Genomic DNA, 25244 nt, shown 5'->3' with positions numbered 1-25244 from the left:
GTGGCTTAATAGCTAAGATGCTTGCCTTCCAATCTCTGTAGACTGGGGTTCAATTCCTGGTCAATCCAAACACATTTTTATAAAACATTAGGGTTAGGCAAGTACAACAATTTGTTTTGGGTTATACTAGTAAACATGGTCATTTCATTTATTTATTTATTACCTGTACTTCACTTTTTTGGTTTTGTCTGCCAACTTTCTGCTGTGGCCTCTGAATTTCCCCAAAGGGGATCAATAAAGTCCTATCTTATCTTATTTGCGGTGGCAAGTAAATTTGCCCGTCCAGCCTTCAGCCTTCAGCTGGAAGTTATTTCCTGTAAACTCATTATGTCTGACGCTTCCATGGCTGCTCAGGTTTGGAATCCAGCAGTCAGCTGGTGGATGAAAATAACTAGTTTCCTGCAATGATGGCAAATAATCAAATTCTTTGTTTGTTTTTAACCTGACTGAAGCACAGACGGGTGGGGTTTACCACATCAGGGGTGGTGGGTAGTAGGTAGGTAGTGAGTGACGAATAGGATGTCATTCATAGAGCAATATACAAGTTGGCTTTCACATACTATGATTTGCTAAACATTCTTCAATCACATTTATTGTCCTGTGAGGTCGGCCCTGCATGTTATCGTCATGGCGCAATCAGGATGTGCTACAAATCAAACTGATGCATTGTGGGAACTTTGAATGGGTCCTGTGAACCATTGGCATCTCCAATCACCAACTCTATTGTTCTCTTGAAGGTTTATAGTGATGGTAAGTGTGATAAGGTTGAGCCAAACCCAGGCACACAGTTGCTGCAATCACTTTGTAGGGCACAATGATTTGCAGGTAGTTGCAGAGTAATTGCAGACCTGAGAGAAACTGCGACATTTGTGTGCTGTGTTTGCTTATGGCTGCGTCTGATATGTGAGCCTGATTTTTGGCCACATTTCTGACGAGTAGTGAAGATTTCACTTTTGAATGAATGAAATTTACTTGACAGAATGTTCAAATACATAATGAATAGAAAGCCCTTAGGCCAGGGCTTTTCAAAGTGGGAGGCAGGCCTCCCCAGAAGGGGGGGCTCCAAACAGGCTCAGAGTATGAAAGTGAAAAAACATTTCATTCGTTGTCAAAAGGAGATCACATAGCCTAAATGTGGGTGATTTGGTTAAAGCGATAGTTCAGAGATACAGAAGTTTGGGGGAATTTGACAGGTTTTCCCACTTTCCCAGAGTCAGAAACAAGTATGCCTTCAGACAAGTCCTCTTTTTTAATGTATTTGGTGTAGTCTTAAGTGTGTCAACAGCAATACCAGGCTACCTTGGCTCAATTGTTGAGTGGCAATCCAGCGGACTCATTTCAATTGTGCTCCTCGTTTGTAAAAACAATCAATGGTCAACAACACAGCACGAGCCTTTTCCTCGTCACATCCTCCTCTCCACTATTCCCTGCCGGCATCGTTTCTATTTGAAAGCCAAACATAAAGCTGAAGACCGGAGGAAAGAAATGAGAAGAAACTTTATCGGTACTGTTGTCACATTGCTGAAGGAGCCAAAGAGAAACACCCACCTGGGATGTTGAGGCGCTGCAGCAAAAAACAGAGCTAGGCTATGAGAACAAGTCACAGCAGCCATGACACAATGCACGAAAGAGACGCCGCGTTTTGGCAAAGGGATTTTCTCGGGACAACTGACATTCCTCTGTAGAAAGTGGCTTGAATGAAACTAGAGCACCATTGCAGAAGATGCGTTTTCTTCTTCAAGCAGTTTCACAATGAATTCAAGTAGGCCTATTTTCCCACACAACAATCACTAAGAAAGACTAAATAAGAAAGAAATATAAGAAATTATATAATAATAATAAGACTAATATTTGCAGAATATTCCTATAGGGTTTTATCATGTGTTATTGATTCTCAATAGTGAGTAGTGACCTTGTATGCTTTATGGTATTTTCTATCTCCGTTAATATCAATAGAGGTTAATAGCTGTACTCATAGTTTTGCTGTGATATTTGGAGCTTCTTTCTAAACATTTATTACAAGGTAATAGTCTAGTTATTTTCTGTTAGGGATAACCTTTACCAGGTCTGGGTTTCATTCATAGTCTCATTTTCTCATGACACACACATAGAAAGGGACTAAGTGGCCCAAGAGATAAAAACAGTGATAGAGAGTGGTGACACGAGATTGGGTGATAAATCTTGTTGTGATCTGGTTTCTGTGTTGCTCTCGTAGCTCAGTCTCTTTCTAGGAGTAATTAATCAATCCCAGACTGGAGTCATTGATCGGCCTCCGTGGCCCCCGGTATGTTTACACTCCTCGATTTTATTTGCCACTAAAGCTCCGCGCTGCCGCTCAATCTCATCGGCAGAAGATGTGACACTGTGCCCTCTGATGCCATCAGCAAAACGCCACATCGATTGACATCTCATGAAAATCAATCTACGAATTCTTTTGGCAAGAGGGATTTGCTTTTTGTTGTAATGCTTTGTGGTGATTATTAGTCTAGGTGACAATAGATAGACCTTTCTTGTGAGCATTCATAAATATTTCCATTGGCATTTCCACTGGGATTTTGAACAATTGAAATTGATTTTCTAGGTTATTTCAGTTCTATTGATTAGATTGATATATATTATATTGGTTTGCCATATGGAGTTTTAACGTAGGTTCAGACAGGACGATCTTGATCCTCACCGGTTCCACAGTCACTGCACTTCTCCTGCTTGCTCACCTGTTAACCTGTCAGCTTCCTGGTGATAATTGAATAATCAGTGGTTGCCTCCTAGTTTCCCATAAGCCAATAGCATAGCAACACATCACCTCATACACCTTTGCTCACCTGCACTTCTAGCCTATCACATTGTGGCACTCCCCTTAGGCAGCCTATCACATGGTTGCTGTGTGCATAAATATGCTTTTCTGTGTCTCATTCAGTCTCTCTAAACCCTGCTGGCTGGTGCACACCCACCACCTCCCCGTCTCCGCCAAGTTCCTTGATCCATCAGTCATCAAGAGGTTTCACCAGCACCAGTATCCTGACTCCACTGGGGGGTATAAATGGCTGTGCTGCTCGAGCTGATCCAGCTCAATCTCGATATCTCCCTGTGGTATCAAGCTCCAAAGACTAACTAACTTTCTCATCATAATATTCTGTAAAGATCATTCATCATCATTATAATAAAATCATTGTTTATTCATCAAGTCTCCTGATTGAAATGACTATATGGAGCAATTATTGGTCACGTCAAGTGTATTTGCATAGCCCTAATTCACAAGCATGTCTTGGAGGACTTTAAAGAGAATGTGTGTTGCTAGGTCTAGCTAACCACAATCAACAAACAGAATTGAACAACTTATATAAGGCATAAAAAACAAGCATAGCAAGAAAAGAGAGGGAAGAGGAGAAGAGAGAGAGCAGACAGAAGAGAGGAGGGCGAGGAGAGGGAAGAAGGAGGAGCGAGAGGAGAGGTATAAGAGAACAGAACAAGAAGACAGGAGATGTATGTGTGTGTGTGTGTGTGTGTGTGTGTGTGTGTGTGTGTGTGTGTGTGTGTATATATATCAACCTCACTGATAACACAGTAACCACATTATTCTCACAACTGATATTTTGCTCATATGCAGCCTTTGTGGATTGAACTTGCTTACTTGCTTACTTACCAAAATATTGTGTGTTAGATTATAGTGTTAGATTAGCACTCTATTATAAATGCTAAGAAAAGTAAGGAATTGTTTATCAGCAGCAATAGCAGCCACCTCCAACCCAATCACCCTGTAAAATCAATAAAATCAAAGAGAGGATTTTAAATGTCTACACACTTTTAGATTGTAAATACAGAGTAGATTTTGAAAAGTTCTGATGTTTGCATCGTCTGAGGAGGCTGAATAGCCTCGTCTTGCTGTAAGGAAAGACATTTAGAGACTGTGTAACCCAGGCCTCATTAAAAGCATTGTGACTGATTTCAACTAGGCCTACCTGGGGGCAAAGAATTTGAGCAAATTGGCAAAGACTGTGAATACGGACAGCAAAATTACTGGAGGCAACTGTCGGCTCACTGCCTGTTTTAATGAATTTCACAAACTGTCCTCTGGGAGGCGCTGCAGAATATCCAGAGCCAGTAGTCTCTCATCCCATATGCCTTTACCTTACTGAATTCTTAATTTGAATCTCCACAAATTCTCCACCAGGAACTCAGCTTCCAATGCACACCTGGAGTGCGGAAGCTCGGCTATGTCATCCCTTGTCCTGTACTTGATTGATTGATTGATTGATTGATTGATTGATTGACTGATTTGTTTATTCATTTGTCAGCCTCTTGCTTGTAAACTTCAAGTCTTCTCTCTGCAAGAAGAGATTTGTTTTATTTATTTATTTTTAGATTTTTAGATTTGTTGCAGTGAATAACTCCCAAACTGTTCCAAATTAAGGCACAATGACAAAAAAAATGCATTATTATATTATGTTTGACTTTTCCATTCATCCTGCACTCTAGTAAACCTATATCTAGAATCTGGGTAGGATGCTCCTTGTTGAACCAGTCTCAATCCACTTAACTTCCTGGGGCTGAAACATTTAACACTGTTAAACTGATTCACTGATACAAGGACTGATGATATGTGACAGGTTATGAGTTATAAATGTATTTTGAGACTATATACATTTCCTTCAAATTTGTATTGGTTGTAAAACATGGACACTTGATTATTCTTTCTGCCAAAATGAGACAATGCAATCACACTCTTTTGATTTTCTCACTGAGAATGAATGAATGATGTGCTTTCCTCTCCTGTACAGTTAAAGTCCCACTATGAATGATGTGATTGCTTCTCCAGCTTAAATACAGGACAAGCTTTGAGTGGGTGGAGTGGCAACGCATTCTGAAGCCCCCCCACTGGGTTGAACTGCTGAAACCCAGCCTTCTCAAACTGTCTTCTCTATGAAACGAAAAACAACAATAACATCACAGGACAACAACTCATATTTTTCCTCAAAGAGCAGAATGTGTGAAGAGCACTGTGGAACATGATCACACAGCTGTTCTATCGGTTGATGAAATGTCATAAATAGCATGCGTAGTCTCTGTTAGTTAGGAGGAAAACACATGGGTGTCAACGGGCATGATCATGTTTGTTTCTACATTCCTGTCCAGCAGTGACAGGCCCATTGCTTCCTCTTCCATTTAGCAAATTCTTTGACAAGCCTGTCTCAGGTTTGATTGTCATAACCAGAACTCAACCCCATTTAGCCCCCCAGGTCAGGCTACACAGATGTCATACATATTTCATGTTGTGTCAAGTTTAACTGACAACGGGGTTTTTTGTGAATTGCCATCACGCCTCATATTTCATTAGAGCACTGGAAAGCCTTCAGTCTCTGGTCAATTGGGCCGTATGTTTTATTCATGTCCTCTGAATACCTGCTGGTCCGGATGTCAAAAATCATCAGGCTCCCACAGGACTCTGCCTGAGTGATTGTAAATGAACTCCAAAAGTCGAAACTCAAAACAACCTGTCAGGGCTTTCCGCCAAAGGAATCTTTCAATACAGTGCAGAGGTGAGCTGAGGATCGTGTGACGGACAGAGCAGGGATCAGTCAATTTTGGAGACACTTGTGAGGCCGCGGTTCTAAACGGAAACTGAAATGTGAGGTCTGATGTAGTTGGTGTGCTGCTGTGAAACGCTTCCAATACAAGTTGTGTGTGTTCCTCCCACAGTTCTGGTGTGTTTTGACCCCGCTGTTGGCTCTGGCTCCTGGTCGCCCAGTCTCTCTGAGTCACTGGGGACCCCTGCCAACTGGAAGGGAAGAGCCTGACCAGTAACAAGTGCTCACTGACTCACAGCCGCCACGGTAGCCTAGGTCCCGCTGGCTTTATGTGTGTTTATATATATATATTCTATTTCGTATTTTTCACACTTCACTGATTTTTTTTTTCTTTTACCTCACATATAATGCCCCCCAGAATTATTGTCAGCCTTGATAAAGTTGAGCCAAATACACATACACACACACACACACACACACACACACACACACACACACGCACATGCACACACACATACACACACACACACACACACACACACACACACACACACACACACACACACACACACACACACACACACACACACACACACAATAAGCCATGTTCTGTGAAAAATATAATTAATAGTTTACAGGCAATGCTTCAGAAAAAAAAATATTCTAAATTGTTTTTATTCTATTTATACTAAATTATTATATTGCTGTGAAGCTAGTTAAAATCCTCCATAATTTGTTGTGGAATATATTTGATTTAGACTGTAGGCTATATGTAAATGCTTCATAATTATGTGATCCATGTAGAAGATCACTATTCTCATGGTGTCTCGGTCTTTAAAACTCCAACTGCTTTGGTATTTAAATGACTCTCAGTGGATTTTTCTGGTATCGTGAGCTTCTATTAACCTCATTGATTTATGAATAATATGGTTAGCTAATGACATGTCCAAATATTGAAACTTGGAGTACATAATCTTGAAATTATTACTTTAAACACCACCTCACATCAAGAAAGATATGGTTCTGGTGTTGTTTCTACTGACCTCTTGGGGGGGGGATGTGGAGTGAGAACCTCACTCTGAATTAGGCTATTCTAAATGAGTAAGCATCTGCATTTTTAGGCACATTGGGGTCAAAGTTAATAGGGATAACATTGCGCATTCCAAATTTCAGTAACCTTGACCTTTCATAAGTTAACAATTTTGTCCACACCACACTCCACCACAGCCAACTTGATGTTTATGAGAGGACAATTGAAATCCATTCAAATACAATAGCCAGCATATTCAGTAGATGCTAGCCTCAGTATCCTGGAAGAAACAACTATAAAACCAATGATCTCAACGTGTCTTACCAGAAGCAAAGCTATCCACGTGCAACAAAGGTATAGGTCCCTTATTTAGCTTTACAATAGATTTCAGTCATTTTAACAGCCATCTTTTTTCTTTTTATATAGAAATCACACATTGGAACTGGTCTATTTTTTTCTTTTTCTTTTTATTCTGAATGACAATTCTGCTTGGCACTATGTGGATTAGAAACTCCTTCACACTACAATCAAAGTCCCGGTCCCTCCCTCGTTCCAAACAAACAGGGCCGTCTGTGTCTTGTCCTCCCTGTTCATCCATCTCTTCAAATAGCAGCAAGGTGCCATCGACGCCGAGTGACATGCTCTGCATTCATGATCATGTCATCATCTGTCCTCGACTGCAACAATTAGCCCTTCATCACTCAAACCTTACAGCCACTGTGGTCGTTAAGAGTTCAATCACCTGAACACTTATCTGGACAGAATAGCTTTCGTTTGGATTCATGTTATTTCATTACAAATTCACTTTTTGCCTCATCTGTGCCAAATACAAAAGTGCATAAGTAGAAAGTAAACTAAAACTGATGTAACAGAATACATTTTTGGGGGCAGAATGTCAATACTGTAACTGTACCTTTGCTTGATTATTTAACTCAGTGGTTCTCAAACTTTTTCACGTCAAGGACTACTAAACTGACACAAATTAGACTACGGACCCCCATTTGAGAATGAGAATCAAAAGATTTTGTCTCTGGCTCTCCCATCTGATATGTTTTGCTTTTAGATTCATACATTCTATCATTGTGTTACTTATGGATGGAATTATAGTGAAAATTATCTCCCTTTTTGCTGGGGACCCACGGAAACCCCTCCAAGGACCCCTGGGGGTCCCCGGACCCCACTTTGAGAACCACTTATTTAACTAACCTGATTCACCTCCACAACCCCGGACAAAGTGAGATGACTAAAACAATAGACTACAGCTTCTAATGCCTAATTCCCACAGGAAATGCCAGATTAAGTTATCTCACCCCATTTTCATTCTAAAAGGCGCATTATTATTATAGATTATTCTGTCATTTCATCAGTACATGTTTGTGTGGAAAACATCCTTCATTGCCAATTCCTATAGTGACTCGCTCCTTCCTTTCAGTGGCTTTATAGATTTTCTCCAGATGATAAATTGGACAAGGGCAGCCAGTGAGGTGTGACCAGGTACCAAAGGAGTATAGCCTCTGTCATCTAGGAGCCTAATTATGTTGAAGACCTTAGGTGTTTGTGCCAAGTTGTGACCATTTGCTTGGGTTGTAATAATATTTAATATACTATAATTATAATTATATTTTTTATAATACAATATACGGTAGGCTACAGTATGCCCCTTACTCCACACACAAATGCATTCAATAATGAAACCTGTTTTCAACATTTGTAAATAGAAACGCATGTTGGGCCAATTTTGTGTCATTTTATGTTTCTAACTCTATAAGATTAAAATCATGTCTCACTTTCCCACGTTTCTCTTTCTCTCTTGATTGAAGAGCTAAATGGATTCTATCCCATCCATCAGCCTGAGCCCCCTCCCCTCCAAACACAATCAGAAACAGGTAACAGCCCATTCTCTCTTGCGGCACCGTGGTGGGCAGAAACTTGTGCGCTTCAACCCGTGCTGCATAACCCCATAACACAGGACAGGTTATTTAATTTGTCTCACAAAGTTGTTCTGTTATTGTTCGTGTGGTAAGAAGACATATAACTGTGGAGATGAGCACGGCGAGCGGATATTGCGGCGCGTAAAAGTTGTGGATGGACACTTTTACGCACACTCACACATAGGACTATATGACTATTTTATTTACAAAAGTTAAATTAATATAGCGTTAGTGGTTGCAGGACCAGCACAGATTCTCCACTCGGCAAACTCTCCCAGAAACAGCCAGGCTGGAAGCCCCTCCGCCCCGGAGCAGACCGCGGATCGGCAGAGCGCAGATGATCGCAACTGGTGTGTGTGGCGTCGCCCTGGTGCTCGTGCTGGTGGTCCTGATCCCGGTCCTGGTGAACTCCGCCGGGACCCCAGCCCGCTACGAGATGCTCGGCTCCTGTCAGATGGTGTGCGATTCCCACGGGACCGCGACCACGGCCACAGCATCAAAGGCGACCAACACGATCAAAGACAACCGCTTGGTTCAGTCGCTCCCAACGTTCATCCAAGGTCCGCAAGGCGAGCAGGGACGCATGGGCAGGATGGGTCCGAGGGGTCCGATGGGCGAGCCCGGACCACCCGGACCTGCTGGTCTGCCCGGGGACAGAGGGGTACCGGGACCTGCGGGTCCACCCGGGTTAAATGACCCCAACGGTGTCATTAGCGCAGCCACATACAACACCGTGCCAAAGATAGCGTTTTATGCTGGGCTGAAGAAGCAACATGAGGGATATGAAGTGCTGAAATTCGACGACGTTGTGACCAATCTTGGCAACCACTACGACCCTGCTTCAGGGAAATTCACCTGTTCAATACCTGGGATTTACTTCTTTGTTTACCATGTGCTAATGCGAGGCGGGGACGGAACCAGTATGTGGGCTGACCTCTGTAAAAACAATCAGGTAAGAGTAAGACACTGCCTCCTCGTGCCCTCGTATACGCAGCTATATGTTGTTCGTTTTTTACATTTAGTGTAGTTTTGGCAACAAACTGTGAAAAGACAGGATCTAGTCAGCATTGCAAAAAAAATACGAACAAATTTAAACGTGCCGTTTACGCACAACTTTTGCGCATGGCTTTAACCTGTGCACTAAGTTATGGTTACATTTCTGTTACAGTGTAACTGGAAAAGCATTGAGAGAATCAAATTTGCGAGACATTAAGGCATAGAAAGTGAGTGCAGTTGTTGGGTTGAATTGAAATGATAATGGACCTCCTCGTGTGATGGAGCTGTCCGCGGTGCTGATTTCAATGTGAAACAAGTTCCTGCTGTAATCTGAAGTCTTGCATTTTGCCTTCCAGGTGAGAGCCAGCGCTATTGCCCAAGATGCAGACCAAAACTACGACTACGCCAGCAACAGCGTTGTCCTCCATCTAGAGCCGGGGGACGAGATTTACATCAAGCTGGACGGCGGAAAGGCGCATGGGGGCAACAACAACAAGTACAGCACTTTCTCCGGCTTCATGGTGTATGCTGACTGAAACACGCGCAGACCCACCCGGAGAAGCGCCCCTCCCCCGCATAGCCCGCTTCACTTCATGCTCCATTCAAAGTCGGTTGTATTATTAGACAGGCCACCATTTCCATCAATTGTAATAAGTATTAACATGAATTGCAAAGAAACCAAGAAAAATGTTGGGGTAGTGATGTGGGGGGTGGAATTCTCCCTTTCAATAGCAAAGAGCTACAATTTTGAAGGTAATTATATTATAACACTGTTTTGAATGAAGACTGTAAGTAGGCTTAATTCTTAAGGATGGCACTATTTTTTTTTCTTTGTCAAATAATGATTGTCTTTATTGCACATTGAACGCATTACCAATTACGTTTAGTTTGTCTGCCATACTATGTCGGTACTTGGTAACATACAAATACTTCTTAACCTATTGAACTTTAGAACTCCATCATCCTAAAATCATCCTGTCTCATAGTAGTTGCATTTTGAGTGAAAATGTTGAAAGATGTAGCATTGCATGTTTATAAAAAAAAAAGTAACTGACATCTCAATATGTGCAGCATAAAAACTTTCTGCAAGAAAAACAAGAAAACAGTAAAGGCTGATTATGATTCAAGCGCTGTCACCATTATGATCTGTGACTCATTTTTCTTTTGTGTCAGTTTGACACCTGGGTGGGGCACCTGGGTGGACTAGTGGTTACAGAGGCCATCCTGTAACCGGATGGTCCCATATACAGCCATATGTCCTCTCACAGCTCCCTTGAACTTGACACTGAACTCCTACTTGCTCGTTGATTGTTGTATGTTTGTATGGATAAGACTGTCAGCTGAATGCCTAAGATGTAAAATGTAATGTAAAATGAAAATCTTCCTCTGGCTAAGTTCCTAATCCCCCCAGGAGCTTTCTCAAAGTTATTGTATATAATCGTTCACGGTGCAGTCGGCTGTGGTGATGCCATTGATCATGTGGTGAAGTCACTCTGTGAGGCCACCTGTTCCCAGATGAGAGGAGACCATGTCCTTCACTTGGGTCTGCCAGCCATCCGCCTCCCATAGACACCCAGACACCCACTGAGGGGCAACAGGACAACTCATCCAACAAAGCTACATTGTGTTAAGAGCAGAGCAGCATACTGATTACTCGCTATATTAGCTAACACAATTATACCTTTTCATTCGGTAAAAAGTGTTTGTGGAAATGTCATTAAGAAAAACTGACACTGACAGAAAATCAATTAGCACCATATTTGTGAGCACCGCTTCACAATGCAGGCAAAATCCCCAAGGAAAATAAAATATTTGTCTGTCTTAGATTACATTCTGATTTCTACAGATATTGTGTTGCAGTTTCACTTTCACATTTTGGGCACAAAATGTTCATTGTCATGGGACCAGAACAAAACTGCTATTGAGAGGTTTGTTTAGATAATTTGCTTAGTGTATAGAACTGAATCATACACATAAAGTGAAGTTTTGATTCAGTCGTAGATCCATAAAAATGTTTTTCAGTCATGGCTGAAATAAAAGCCTATAATTATTTTTCCTTCAAATTGAAACTCCCTCTGTCGAGAGGGTGGAAGCTACAAAGCATTGTGCTGTGCTGATATTTCGGTATACATTCACAATTGTGTTCATGATTAATTTGTGTAGGAACACTGTTAGCTCTTTCGTTACAGGGTCCAAACGTTTATAAAAAAAAAGCTGTTTGGACCGTGATTATTGCACACATATTAAATCACTTATTGTGGGGTATTAGTGCATCATTTAAAGATAAGGGCTACATGAGGGGGTGTCAGACCCCCTCATCATGTGACACAAAATGACTTTACAAAGTGTAAAAATTGCACTGAGAAGTCCTTCAATCCTTCAATGTGATGCACTTGTGAAGGCTAACAGCTGCCAGGTTTCAGGAGCAATATTAAGCCTATTCATGATTCGGTGTTCATCACTAAATGGTCAACTATTTTCATTACCCTATATAGAGAATTACACAGTTCAATTATAAATTCACTTGTGATGCACAGTTACAGACAGTATATTTGATCATTTGTTTGGCGGTAGCTGAGATAACCCTACGTGAAATCTGTACCTGTAATTCTTTACACTAAAAGAAACTAGAACATTGTGAGGTTTTGTCATAAAGGTTATGATTGATTTTCTTTGTTTTGCCCACTTGAGACCAAATTGGGTCGCATGTGGCCCGTGAACTAAAATGAGTTCTACACGCCTGTGCTACATGAAACAGCCTTGTGTTTGCTTAAGGCCTCATTTGAAGGTGAGCCAGTGTTTGGGGTTGTGGATGAGGATCTTGTCCACCTGCTTGTGGGAGATGCCTCTGCTCAGCATCTTGGGCGCGATGTTGTTCAGGATGTGAGAGTAGCCGTGGCCGCCGTACTTGGTCAGACGGTTCTTGGTGTGGATGTCGTGTGCGACCACTATCTTGTCCTCGTAGCCTTCCTTCACAAGGAACGCCAAGCTGAAGACCAATATGAACAAGCAGACATAAGAGATATGATATAAAGCAAATGAGGGGCTTAAAACATAACATACATGGCACTTACAATGTGTTAAAGGACATGTTCCACAAACATACTGACTAATCTCACGCAATATGTCGCTGTCCAGTGGAATCCTCATATCTCCAAATCCGGCCTTTATATATATACAGTATGTGTGTGTGTGTGTGTGTGTGTGTGTGTGTGTGTGTGTGTGTGTGTGTGTGTGTGTGTGTGTGTGTGTGTTAGAGAGTTCCAGTCGGGCATGTGGAGCCGGAGCGGAGCAGGTCTCTCTCGGGGGATTTGCGGACTACCCGCAAGTAGGTTCAGAGAACCAACCATCTCCTCTTGGAGGTACAGTATGATCTTGGCTCGTATCTTGTAGCTTGCATTGTTTCAGGCAGGTCCGTTAGAACATGATGGAGGTCCCGCCGTCTCGCCCGCTCTTGACCTGGATGGTCTGGTCTATGTGTCTCGGCCTGGCCTGGATGTCGGCCTGGGGTAGCACCCCAGTTCCACCAGAAGTATGATCGATCCATGTTCCAGTCATCTTCATCGTCAGTCTCATCTCTCTGGAGCTGACTGTACCTGCTAGCTCGGCGTGGCATTGAACGTCAATCTTAAAACGTCAATCGTGGATCATAAGGCGTCAGAACTGTATTGCCTTGTCTGGTTGGTTATGACATCATCGGTTGGGAACGTCACATCATGATGTCAAAGGTCCCATTGTGATGTCATCGGTGATAATGTCATCACTCTCGATAGATCCAGGAATAGCTTCCAGGGACTCGGATGCCCAGAATATGCCCCGGGGGGGGCCATCCAGTCCCGAATCGGCATCGGCGCGGAACCATAATATATATATATATATATATATATATATATATATATATATATATGCCGGGATGTGCGATCGGGATGTGCGATCCCGGTGGGCACCGTGGGATGTACAGGATCTGTGCTTGTTCTTCCTATATAAAAAAAAAATATATATATATATTTCTTGGAGATACGAGGTTTCCACCGGACAGCGACGGGGTGTCACATGGACATAAACATGAACATAAATGCACACATCAGATACTGTATGGCTAAATGTATTGTGGAAAAATAATCTCAGAGGGAATGTTACGCACGTCTTGACTCTCTGGCTGTCGCTGGGCATGTCCACCTCCAGCCTGTATGGGTAGTTCAGCATCTCCGTTCCAAACAGGTCATACTCCAGGTAACTGCCCAGCTTAGCAAACTCCAGTAGCTCACCATCATCAAATATGGTCCTACAGTGAGAGAGCAAATAAGTCACGGTACATTTTAACATCAATAAATTCATTTTGAGACATTAGTACTGTAACCAAGTAAGACCAGTGCTGAGAAAATCAGCAGCTGTAACTGCCTCCACACTGCATTTTACATTTGTGACCCCACTGGGTCACATTTTGTGGTAAATCTACTGGATTGCTTTATGGCACAAGATGGGAAGATAGCTGCTGTGAAGTGAGATAAACAACTTCTGGGGGGTGGGGGTGTCAAGTACCAACATCTTCTGACATGAAGCAACGAGATTTATGTGAAATGTAGTCCACTGGCATGAGATGGACACTGTCAATTGTTTAAACCAGAGGTTTTCAAAGTGGGAGGCGGGCCTCCCCAGGGGGGCTCCAAACAGTTTTCAGGGGAGGCTCAGTGAATGGAAGTGATTTTTATTCATTTATTTTACATTAGTTATTACTATTTACTTGGTAAATACTTACTATTATTACTGTATCTATCAAAAGTTAGCAAATCACATAGAATAGTCTAAATGTGTGTAAGTTTGTTTAACAGATGTTTCAGAGATACAGTAGTTTTGGATTTATTTATTGTATAGGCAAAACTAAGCAAGTAAACTAAGGGGAAGCACCTTTTTCCAAGCTTTGTCTGAGGGCAGGCCCATAGTCTCAGACTTTGAAAACCCCTGGTCTAAACCACAGTCTGATTTGTTTACAGTAACTATATCAAGGTATCACAATTAATTTGATATGTTGATGTTTAAAACCGCTACATGCAGCACCTTTAAAGATTGTAATTTTATTTCACGTCACTAGAAAGAAAGGTATTCTAAACATTACTTTTAATTACGCTTAGCTGGACGGTTGTCAGGGAGCTTTTACCTGTCCAGGTGAGACATGACAGTTTTGCTGATGTCAGCGCCGGCCTCCTGGAGGATGCGGAGCACCTCAGCGGGCGCGGCGGGATCCCGGCCGGGGTGGATGATGACGGGGCAGCCGAGCTGGGCCTGAGCCAGAGCCGTGGCTCTCAGCACCCTCGTCTCGCTCTCGCTGATGGGCCAGCTGGTGCCGATCTCTCCGATCACGCCGCAGCGGATGTCTGTGCCGTCCGCCCCGTCAAGCACCTCGCCGACCATGATGTCGGTGAGCTGAGGGGCACGAGATACAGTGTTAGCCAAGGTAGGACAGCGTCACTCTGGTCTAGCCATTAATACACACATGAGTAAAGTTAAGACATACATATTCTGGGTGTGCTGCTTTGTCTCTTCAATGTGTTGGATTTGAATGAGCTAGACAATGATGACAAAATATTTCCATAATCCATGAAAATAATATGCACATTCACTATACATGTGCCAAAATCTGTATCCTCTAAAAAGTTGTGTTTTCCCCTGGGGGTGTGTTATCAGTGTGTCTTGTTGTTTTGCCTGGGCACGAGAAAATCATCATGGGGGAAATGTGCTTTAATAAATGACAAGCAGATTAATGTATAGCCTGACAACTTTGTAGAATCAATGGATGAATTGTGGTTTGAGATAATAAGATATGTGAAGTGCTTTGAGTATCTAAAAAGGCACTATATAAATGCAATCAATTATTATTATCATTATCACTGTGTATCAAAATATCTTCATACTGTATCATCACGATATAATTCCACTGAAAGACGATACACAATTATATTGAATTATTTTCCATTTCTACTTTAATGTGAACTTTTTGAAGTTTCGTGATGAAAGACGACTAACGTGAATTGCTCAAGTAGCAAAACTTTTAATTTCATATAGGAGATTTCTTTAGGGGATTTCCTCAGCGGGTGTTCCTATCTGGAGGAAATCCCAGGGGAGCACGGGGAGAACATGCAAACTCCACACAGAAAGGCCCTTTATGACGACCCCACCTGGGCCATAGGCACTGAGGACATGGGAATGGGGACACACCCTCAGCGCCCACAGCGTCCCAGGCGGGAATCAAACCCAGGACCTTCTTGCTGTGAGGCGACAGCGCTACCACTTTGTTGGATTTGATCTTGATGATCTCTCCATGATGGAACCTCCAGCCAGCACGGGCCGCACCTTCTCCACAGTCATCCTCTTGGTGGCCTCTGTGTGGGTGCAGTCCACATAATACCCCGCTCCGCCGATGATGTGGACCCCCGTGTCCCGGGCCAGCTGCCTGAGGGTGGGCAGGTCTCGGTCGATGCCCGCAGTGGTGTTCTCCACGATGGTCCCCCCGCCAGCCTTCCTAGAGGCAGGGTTGTCAAAAAGTATCGGTAAGTATCAATACTATATCCCCCCCGTGGTATCGAAAATGGTATTGAGTATTCATATTTTCTTGGGTCTCGTATCAGTTAGAAATCCTAGTATCATGATAACCCTACCTGTAGGCCAGAAGCTCATCGCGCACGGCGGTGGTTTCTTGCTGCAGCAGCAGGTTCTCGTGGCTGCAGTACGGGTTCTGTCTCAGCCAGAACGCGTGCTGCATGTGGAACGGGCTCTCGGCCACCGCCTCGTCGCCCGGTGCCGGGGGGAAGTAGCAACACTCGAAGCTCATGGTCAGGTGCTCGTGGGTCATGGTGCGGCCCAGCTGCTCCGGATCCACCACACCCAGAACCGTCTGGACCTTCCCGCTCAACTCCGACATGATGGGCCTTCAGTGTCGAGCCTGAAAGGAGACACATTAAAAAAAAAAAAGTTTTTGTTTAGATCTGAAAAAAGTCAAATGCTTTCTGACCAAATTATGTGGAGATTCTGTATATTCTTACATTGTATTTCATGCCACTGTTTCCTGTGAAATAAGTTAACAGGGAACATTGGGTGCTGGTCATATTTAGACACCAGGTTCTATTTAAGGTCCAGGTGGGTTTTATTGCCATGATACTCTGAAGAATGCATATTGTAGGTGTAAAAACAAATATTTTGCATGGAGCAACCTTCATTTATTGTGACTTTGGACAGATAGTTTGCACCTCTTTATTAGTTGGGTCCAGAACAGCAATTCTGTGACCATTCACTGGCTAAGATGTTTTGATGATTGATTTTACTTCTATGGACCTTTCATAAAAAATAAAAAATAAAAACAGGTCCCTGCTATGGACCGTTAAGGATTGGAATCGATCCTGTGGCATTTGGATCGATTTTTTAATTATTAAAAAAAAAAAAAAAAATTTGGACTAGGTTTGGGTGGAATTCGTTCCTCCTCGCCCCACTCCATTGCACAGCCGACTAACGTGAGGTGGAGCTTCATATAGTCTCTAGTTTTCTGGCTGGGCACGGGCCTTTGTGCCAACAAAACTGTTTTAAACATGGGAAATTCACACCGGCATGCGCCGGGGACAGCAGTGTTGGAGAGGAGACACATTGAAATAAAGAGTTAATTGAGGAGAACACGTTGTCTTTCGTATTTTCTGCCATAGGCATTCATTTTGTAAAAAAAAAAAAAAAAAAGAAAAAATTGAAAAAATTGAAAATTTTCTAAGTATTAATATGATCGATAATCGATAATTGATCGTTAATTTTCACCGATTATCGATTTTGGAAAATTTTCTAAATGAACATCCCTAGTCCAGAGGTCCTTGAGGGGGTTCCAGGGGGTCCCCAGAAGATTTATGAATTGTTAAACAACACTATTTAATTTAGAAGAAGACTGTTTTGATCATAGTTTCTCTGTTATGTCTACCTACAAATACAGAGAGTCCTAGAATTCTGGACAAACTCATATGTATCTAACAATAAACATCTTCTCAGATTTGGGTCAGAGGGACAACATCTCAATGGGGGGTCGGTGCCTCGATGTGGACTAAATTAGGGTCCTTGATATAAAAAACATTGAGAATCACACACACACACACACACACACACACACACACACTTACACACACCTACACACACACATGCACAGGCAGGTCGACAGGATGCGTCAGGTCTAAGACCAGCGGGACCCTAAACACTAGGGCTGTCAATCTCCCTCTATAATCAAATTCGAATTTCAGTGCTTTATACATTTTAATATTCGAATTATATTCGAATATTTTAATTAATTTTTAATTGAATTTAAAAAAAAAAAAATTTTTTTTTTTTTGGTCTGAGTGAATTGTTGTCTTCTCTTATGTTATGTTCTGATTCTAAATATAGCTGAATCTTTGGGTTTGACCAAGTAAAACTTTTTCTAAGCATTTTACCAAATGTAGATGGAAAAGTGAATGGTGGATGAATATTCAAAATAATATTAGGCTTATCACAAATAGTCCAGCAATGATGTTTATTTAAGAAAACATGTTCCTTGTACAATGTACATATACATTCATTGCATTAGAAAATAGGTCAGATAACCAGAGCTTAGTTAATATTCATCAGTGATGTATTGGTGCTGTCTGAAATGCTAAAATAAAATAATTGATAATAAAAAAAGACACAGCCTTTGTTTGAGCTCCTTATCAATAAACAGTATAGCAGCTTCAACAGTCAACTTCAGTTAACACTCTTTTCTTCAAGTATGTTGTCAGAACTTGTCACTGTTCTAGTGTTCTAAAAAAAAAAAAAAAAAAAAAAAAAAAATATTAAAAAAAAAAAAATATTCATTTTAAAAAAATAATAATAATCGAATTTCGTTCATAATTATTAAATTCGAATAATATTCGAATATCAAAATTCGTTTCAACAGCCCTACTAAACACTGGGAATAACAATGACCTCTGCCTCTCTGGTTTCCACTCTCTGAAGCTCAACCTGACATTTCTCAGACAGGCACACTCAGTCCAAAAAACAACTCGGTGCAAGGCCAGACACAGTGTCAACTAGGGGTGGGGGAAAAAATCGATTCACCTAAGTATCGCGATTTTTAATGTCACGATTTTTTGGATCGATCTTTTATTCCAGAATCGATAATCGCAAATTAAAAAAAAAAAAAAAAAAAAAAAAAAAATTTGGGTGCTTGCAGTCAGGCCACTCACTGAACAGCAGGCCAGGCGCCGCCTACTGGTTTACTAGTGGTTTTATTACTTTATTAGTTAGTCTGAAGTAATAATTACACTTCAGGGTTAATTGTAAAATTGGACTTCAAACGGCCCAAATCTGGCTTCAAACGGCCCAAATTTCACGCGCGTTGGCCCATATCGCCTGGCCTGCTTGGTATCTAATGCCCGGCCTGAATTATGATCCCAGTCTGCCCCTGTTTTTAACTATATCGCCCAGCCCTACTCATGATATATAATATACAGTCTCTAGTGTATGATTCAACTTTTCCCATGTTCTAATCTAGTGTAAAAAAGCAAACAAACTGAAAAAAGAAAAGAAAAAAATAAACAAAAATCGCAATAAATCGTAATATCGAATCGCAATAATCGTAGAATCGCAATACTTAAGAATCGCAATATAAATCGAATCGGCACCCAAGAATCGTGATAGTATCAAATCGGGAGATAAGTGAATCGCCACAGCCCTAGTGTCAACTATACTTGTTATATGTTCCTTTATGCATAAACGTAGCCTCTTGTCTGTGCTGAAGACTTTCAGAGTGAAATCGTAATGTTTGAATTCAGGCAGAAAGTGACACAGACGGAGCAAATGTACACATGAAATGATAAAACGATGTCTTATTTGGTAACGACACATTATGTGTGCCCTGCTATGATGCAGTGATTCTTACATGGCTGGCAAACCAAACGTCTTGGTCCTTGACAGCCATGTGCTCCAAAGAGACTGGCCAAGTAAACACATTTCAGGGGAAACAAAACAGAACAAAAACATAGAACAGTCTAAATGCATCAAAGAGGCAGGTCAGCGTAAAACTCTCTCACAGTTTTACGCTGACACTCAACAACACAAGGGAGAGAGAACGATTTCATCAGTCTCAATAATCCATAATGTTTTGAGTAAGGGGCGCGACGCCACTGTCACTTTATCTCAACTGGAAAAAAACTCTGCCGTCACTATTGCTCTTTTCAGGTACCGGCCAGAGTAATCTAGTAAGAGAGTGGTGCCAGCAGAGGTCCACAATGCCTGACTCAGTAGCCAATGAATAGCCAGGAAGGGTAAGGTGACCAGATTTCTGAAATGAAAATCGGGGACATTTCCAGTTCGGCAATCAATATATCATTAAAATATCTAATGTTATAATCTATGAAATACAAAAAATGGACAATCACAAATTTAGCCTAGGTTTGGAGCGTTATTTAGCCCCCTTACTGACAAGCTAGCACGACATGGTTGTGGCCAGGGGATGACTTGGGTCCTCTAGTTTCATATGATATCAGTATATTCACCAAATGAGCCCACTACAGCCTCTGAAAAACAGTAATCTCAGCCGCGGATGAGGTTTAGAAAATCGGGGACATTTTCGGGGACAGCTCCAACCGGGGACAGGTCACCAAAAACGGGGACTGTCCCTGAAAATCGGGGACATCTGGTCACCTTAAGGGGGCTCGCGCTACGTTTGAATCATGCTAAAATAAAGCTGATAATATAGAATTTGATTCTTTAAACGTCTGACCCTTTCAAAGTTTCAAACGGTCCATTTTGCTGCAACTCGACAGCGCTGCTTAATCCAGAACCTTACTTCCGGGAACCTTTGTGAGGTAAAAAAAAACCTGGTCCATTGGAGTGAATGGAGATGTCGCAACTCGTCTATTAAAAGGCTGGTTTGGCTGCTGCGCTGAGTGCACGGTCTCGTTCCACAATGCGCACTCACTCCTGAACACTGTACCTAATTAAGTTAGTGTATCTCACTAGCTGATAGGACCCCACTTCAAACAAACCGAACTATCCCTTTAATATTTGTAGGAAACCGTCTTCAATCTTATGCTCTTGAAATCTCAAAACTCGGACACAATTTAATCGAGAGATAATGTGAAGTGAGACAACTTCAGCATAAATATAGAACTGCATGCTTTGTAGCCCTTGGCTCCGTTGACACTGTAATAAAACCGGACATAATGTGGTTTGTTGATAAGGGGGAGGGGCTCTACCTTTCCCACATGGTTTGCAAATGCAAAGTTGTTGCAGCAGAGTTTACATAAGAGCAATAAAGTAAGATTTATGTCTGCAGGAGGTAGAGTGGGTCGTCCACTAATCGCCTTGGATAAAAGAGGTCGGTGGTTCGATTCCCGCCTCCTCCAGTCTGCATGTCGAAGTGTCCTTGGGCAAGATACTGAACCCCAAATTGCTCCTGATGGTGTGCCAGCACCCTGCGTGGTAGCCTGCCGCCATCGGTGTATGAATGGGTGAATGTACCTACTGATTGTAAAGCGCTATATAAATGCAGGCCATTTACCATGTCAAAGTCCAAATGTTTCACATTTTGATATGAATCCTATTACTGTAAAGCTATGATTAGTAGTAGCAGCTTATCCAGGCAGCAGAGAAAAGGAGCAAACGTTTAAAGTTTAAATGCTACTACTTTGTGTAGAGTAGGCAGCCAATCAGGAGCCTTGTTTTTGCTTTGATGGTGGCCAAAGTTGGAAAACGGGCAAAGACCAAAGTCTGTATATAGCTGAGGCATTCAAATGTTATCATCACATCATCACGCTCAGATCTCAGACACAGACACTGTTGTCACTGGATTCTGGTGCTCATTCACGGTCAGTCCTGTATCCCTAGTTAGAACATCTGGAGATGTGAGTGGTCTGCTTCCTCTTGATGGGCAGGGAAGTCTCCAGAGCAGAATATCTGAGATGATCTGGTCTTTTGCTCTGTAGCAATGTCCAGCAAAGTGGACTCTTCTTTGTGCCACAACTGAGATGGGAGGGATGCCATGCCACCATAAATCTGAGATTTTGTGGGATGGTTCCTCCATGAAAGCTTCTGGACATGCGTGAGGAGTCTTGTTGTGTATGTTCCATCAAGACCATCCTGCAGCTCTTTATTCATTAGTTTTGGGAGCATAAAGAAGGATGCTCCCCACACAGGCTGTGGGAGAAGTTGATCTTGGTAGCTCTTGAGACGTCTGACTGCCATTTCAATCATGAGAGACTCGTAATATAATTTTAACAAACTTTATTGAATCAGAATAGACAGTTTGAGTATATCGCCATTTTGCCTGAAGCATGCGACGGAAGACGATAGTGTCGCATCTTGCGTTTGCAATGCGCATCTTTGGCAACGCTAGACCAGCCACGCGCATGCGCAGTATAGCATGGAAGGCCGGTGGCTAGCCAGGTAGCTAGCGCGCTACTCAGCATGGCCGGAAAAGTTTACAAGGGTTATACTTTATCTAAATGACTGGGATTGGATCGATGGATTGGATGCGTAAGAGAGGAAACATGCTATGAAAAAGAAAAGGTTGACTGGAAACTGGGACTAGAGGCATGTTGTTAAAAACCCGAATGGACACGGGAGAGGGAAGCGGCCGTATGCCGTATGCTAAGGGATTGGCACCCGGCCTGAAATGAGTGCAGCAGCAATGCCGCGACGTTGACTGAAACCAGGGACTAAATGCATGTTTGATAATACCCGACCGGACACGGGAGAGGGAAGCGGCCGTATGCAACAGGGCAGAGTTGCTCGGGGATTAGCACCCGGCCTGCAATGAGTGCGGCCGCCGGAAGAGATGCCGGCTGAAAAGGGGGGATACGACCTGAAACCTGGGGCAGGGCTGTTTGGGCTGCTGCCGTGGGGAGCGTGGGGCTCGCGAGCGTCCTCAGCCGGGCATCGATGTCGATGAGGGACCCGACCAGTGAAGACATCGTTGCGATCAGGGGATCTTGGAGGCCTGGAGGGGCTGGAGCCTTGGCGCGTCCGCCGAGGAGCCGGCGGTCGTGGTGCGCTTCGCTGGGCCTTTCTTGGAGGTGGACTTCTGGGCTCTTTTGCTGCGGCCACGGCCTCCGGAGTGCTGTGCGGACTGAGATCCGGGGGAGGTGGACTTCTGGGCTCTTTTGCCGCGGCCGCGGCCTCCGGAGTGCTGTGCGGACTGAGATCCAGGCGAGACGAGGACCTCCTTGACGTTGGATCTTCTTTTGCGGCCGCGGCCCCTGGTGAGGGGAGCGTCCCATGAGACGCCTGTGACGCCCGGAGATGGAGCCTGGGGATTGGGGATTTGCCCGAGGCTGGCCGGGGCGTTGAATGTGCTCTGGAGGAAAGCGTCCACGGTGAAGCTGAAACTTTGCTGCTCGTTTTCGGACTCGGACATGGTGCTGGACTGAATGAAGCTTCTTGCTCTGGAGATGCTGGATGAATGCGTGATGCTGACACGAGGTGAGTGATGACTGCACAAGTGTGATTTAAGCTGTGGTGATGGGGCTTTATATAGTACCAGGAGAAGGGCATTTATGATGTCATAACTGACGTCATTTGGGCAACTGACGTCACACTGCAAAGGTGACGTCATGTAGAAGGTGACGTCGGAGATGGAGACGTCATTTAGTGACGTCATTTGGGCTGAGGGTTATGACAGCATGGGGTGCTCTAGTAATGCCTTATTTGGTCTTCCATGATTGAAATTTAGTCTATGACTACACATAGATGTAATTTATTAAAAGCACTTCAGGCCCGTCCTTTTCATGTCAGGAAGTCCTTTCTGCTGCTGACAACATAGGTATATGAAGTAAATACTGGCATTTGTTGTTAATTTGGATTAAACCCTGGATTAGATAGACTCAATTGTGTCTTTGTACCTTTGTGCTTCTGCCAAAGCGACATCTTATTCATTAGCGAAAAACAACAACATCTCAACAGCAACAAACACAACAGCAGCTAACAACAACCTGCACAACCTGCCCATCGTATTCGTGCTGTACTCCATCTTTGAGGCTGCGCCAAAGCACGGCTAATGGGAGAAGAAGCGTGGGGAGCGACGAGCACAGAAAACAAATAGCAGCCGGCAGAGTCCCGTGGCAGCAGCTGCAGCTCCTCTCTGAGTCTGGCTGTGGCCGGACGTTAGAGGCTGCAAAACAAAGAACATCTCCTCCAGACTCCTTGACCCCTCTTGGTGCTGGAGAGTGGTGTGCAGGTGGGACATACAGGAAGATCAGCAAACAGCAGTGTTGTGGATGAGGAGATTTGCTCAGAGTGAACCCACTGTCACAGCACGACACCTCCGTCTGGAGTTGTCTTTGGACGGGCAGGCGGTGTCAGAGGCGGGCCAGTGTGCAGCTGGGAGTGTGCGTGTGTGTGTGCTCTGGTTGCACATTACAGTACATTACATTACGTCATTTGGCAGACGCTTTTATCCAAAGCGACTTACAATAACACACTTTTTGTCAGCAATAGAGCAATCAACTATGGAGCACAGTCTATGACAACTACAAATCCTGAAGGAACAGTGGTGCGAGTTTTAGTTTAGGATGATTTTTTTTTTTTTTTCTTTTTTTTTTAGAAAGAGAGAGAAAGAAGTTAGATCAAGAAGGGCCCAGGTGGAGCCTGAAAAGGTGAGTCTTTAGTCTTTTCCGAAAGATCGGCAGTGATTCAGCAGTCCTGACCGAAGGTGGCAGCTCGTTCCACCATTGGGGTGCCAGGGAGGAGAAGAGTCGAGATCGGGATGAGCGACTTTTGAGCGCCCGTAGCACCCTGCACTCTTGGTTCTCTAAAAAAGTGGGTTGCGCACCCGTCCCTCGCGCAGCGCATGTGAGTTTTGACTAACAACAAAGTGATATCCATTCTCCTGGCCGATTGTCACATTTGCCCATGTACACTGTAGGTCATTTAGAGGCACCAGTATTTCATAAACAGTTTAAAAGTTCTGTGTATGGATTTAATTGTAACGTTATATGTTATAGCCTACTTCGGAACATGGGCGGAGGGCAGATATGCGGTCGCTATGACGACCAGGTGTGGGCGGGGGCAGATGAACGGCGGTCGAAGCAGAACGTCCATGGGTTGAAACAAGTAGAGCCGAGTGGTGACGGGCTGTGCAGGGCTGTAAAATGTGGTGGAAATGAGCCAAGAGGGACCTTTGGACTGGACAGTGCAACTCGACTCGTGATCTCTTTTAAAAACATCTGCCCGTCCAGGAGCTAACTTCAATTCATGCCTTTCTATATTGGCTATGGTCTACTTTGTAAAAGTAGCCTATGCAGACCTGCTGTAACAAATCTGGTAACGTTACACAGTGCAACATTCTGTGCAAGGGAACAATCATCTGACTGGAACTCCGTGAAAATCACCTGAAACAAAGTGCAAAAAACACAAGGCTGCAACAGGAAGTCGAAACGATACTAGAGTTTCTTCGATTATATTCTCGTAACGTATCTGAAACGATAACATACTTTGCTGACCTTCTTTATGGTTTGCGATCCACTCTTCTCTAGAAACGCCGTGGTGGGCAATAACAACAGGGATTACCCATAGTGCCATGGTCGATGTTTGGATTGTCCGGGAGACGGGAGTACATGAGGAGTGATGATTGGTTGGGTTTAGGGCTGTGTTAGGCATGCGGAGTGATGATTGGTTGGAGTTGGGCTAGGTCCCTCCGGCTGATCCATTCTAGCATCAGCCATTAGCAAGTCGCGGAAGTGCGTTTTATCGCGAGAATACCGGTGAAACCTGAGAATTCAA

At 43.3% G+C, this 25244-nt stretch overlaps 2 protein-coding genes across 2 annotated transcripts; one reads left to right on the top strand and one right to left on the bottom strand.

Annotated features, from left to right (window-relative positions):
• Positions 1-8823: 8823 nt before the first annotated feature.
• Positions 8824-10018, top strand: c1ql3b (complement component 1, q subcomponent-like 3b; the record flags this gene model as incomplete). The annotated part of the gene is made up of 2 exons (XM_083653804.1): positions 8824-9438; positions 9839-10018. The coding sequence occupies 2 exons, from the start codon at positions 8824-8826 to the stop codon at positions 10016-10018; spliced, it is 795 nt and encodes a 264-aa protein (XP_083509930.1).
• A 256-nt stretch (positions 10019-10274) lies between these two features.
• On the bottom strand, positions 10275-25033 carry pter (phosphotriesterase related). The gene is made up of 6 exons (XM_083653800.1): positions 24965-25033; positions 16139-16422; positions 15834-16002; positions 14641-14906; positions 13627-13767; positions 10275-12471 (listed from the first exon to the last, which is right to left on the bottom strand). The coding sequence occupies exons 2-6, from the start codon at positions 16399-16401 to the stop codon at positions 12261-12263; spliced, it is 1050 nt and encodes a 349-aa protein (XP_083509926.1). The 5' UTR covers positions 16402-16422; positions 24965-25033; the 3' UTR covers positions 10275-12260.
• Positions 25034-25244: the final 211 nt, after the last annotated feature.

Source organism: Poromitra crassiceps, assembly GCF_964638095.1.
Source record: "Poromitra crassiceps genome assembly, chromosome: 17".
NCBI lineage: Eukaryota > Metazoa > Chordata > Actinopteri > Beryciformes > Melamphaidae > Poromitra > Poromitra crassiceps.
This window is presented reverse-complemented; position numbering and strand designations above follow the sequence as displayed.

Bases quoted from the DNA above. Each gene is read 5' to 3' on its own strand.
- pter (XM_083653800.1), bottom strand. From the start codon at position 16,401: ATGTCGGAGTTGAGCGGGAAGGTCCAGACGGTTCTGGGTGTGGTGGAT. The intron at 14,907-15,833 runs GTGCGGCCCGTG...CGTGCCCCTCAG, and splicing joins AGAGGATGACTGTGGAGAAG to CTCACCGACATCATGGTCGG. The intron at 12,472-13,626 runs GTGCGTAACATT...ATTGGTCTTCAG, and splicing joins GACAGCCAGAGAGTCAAGAC to CTTGGCGTTCCTTGTGAAGG.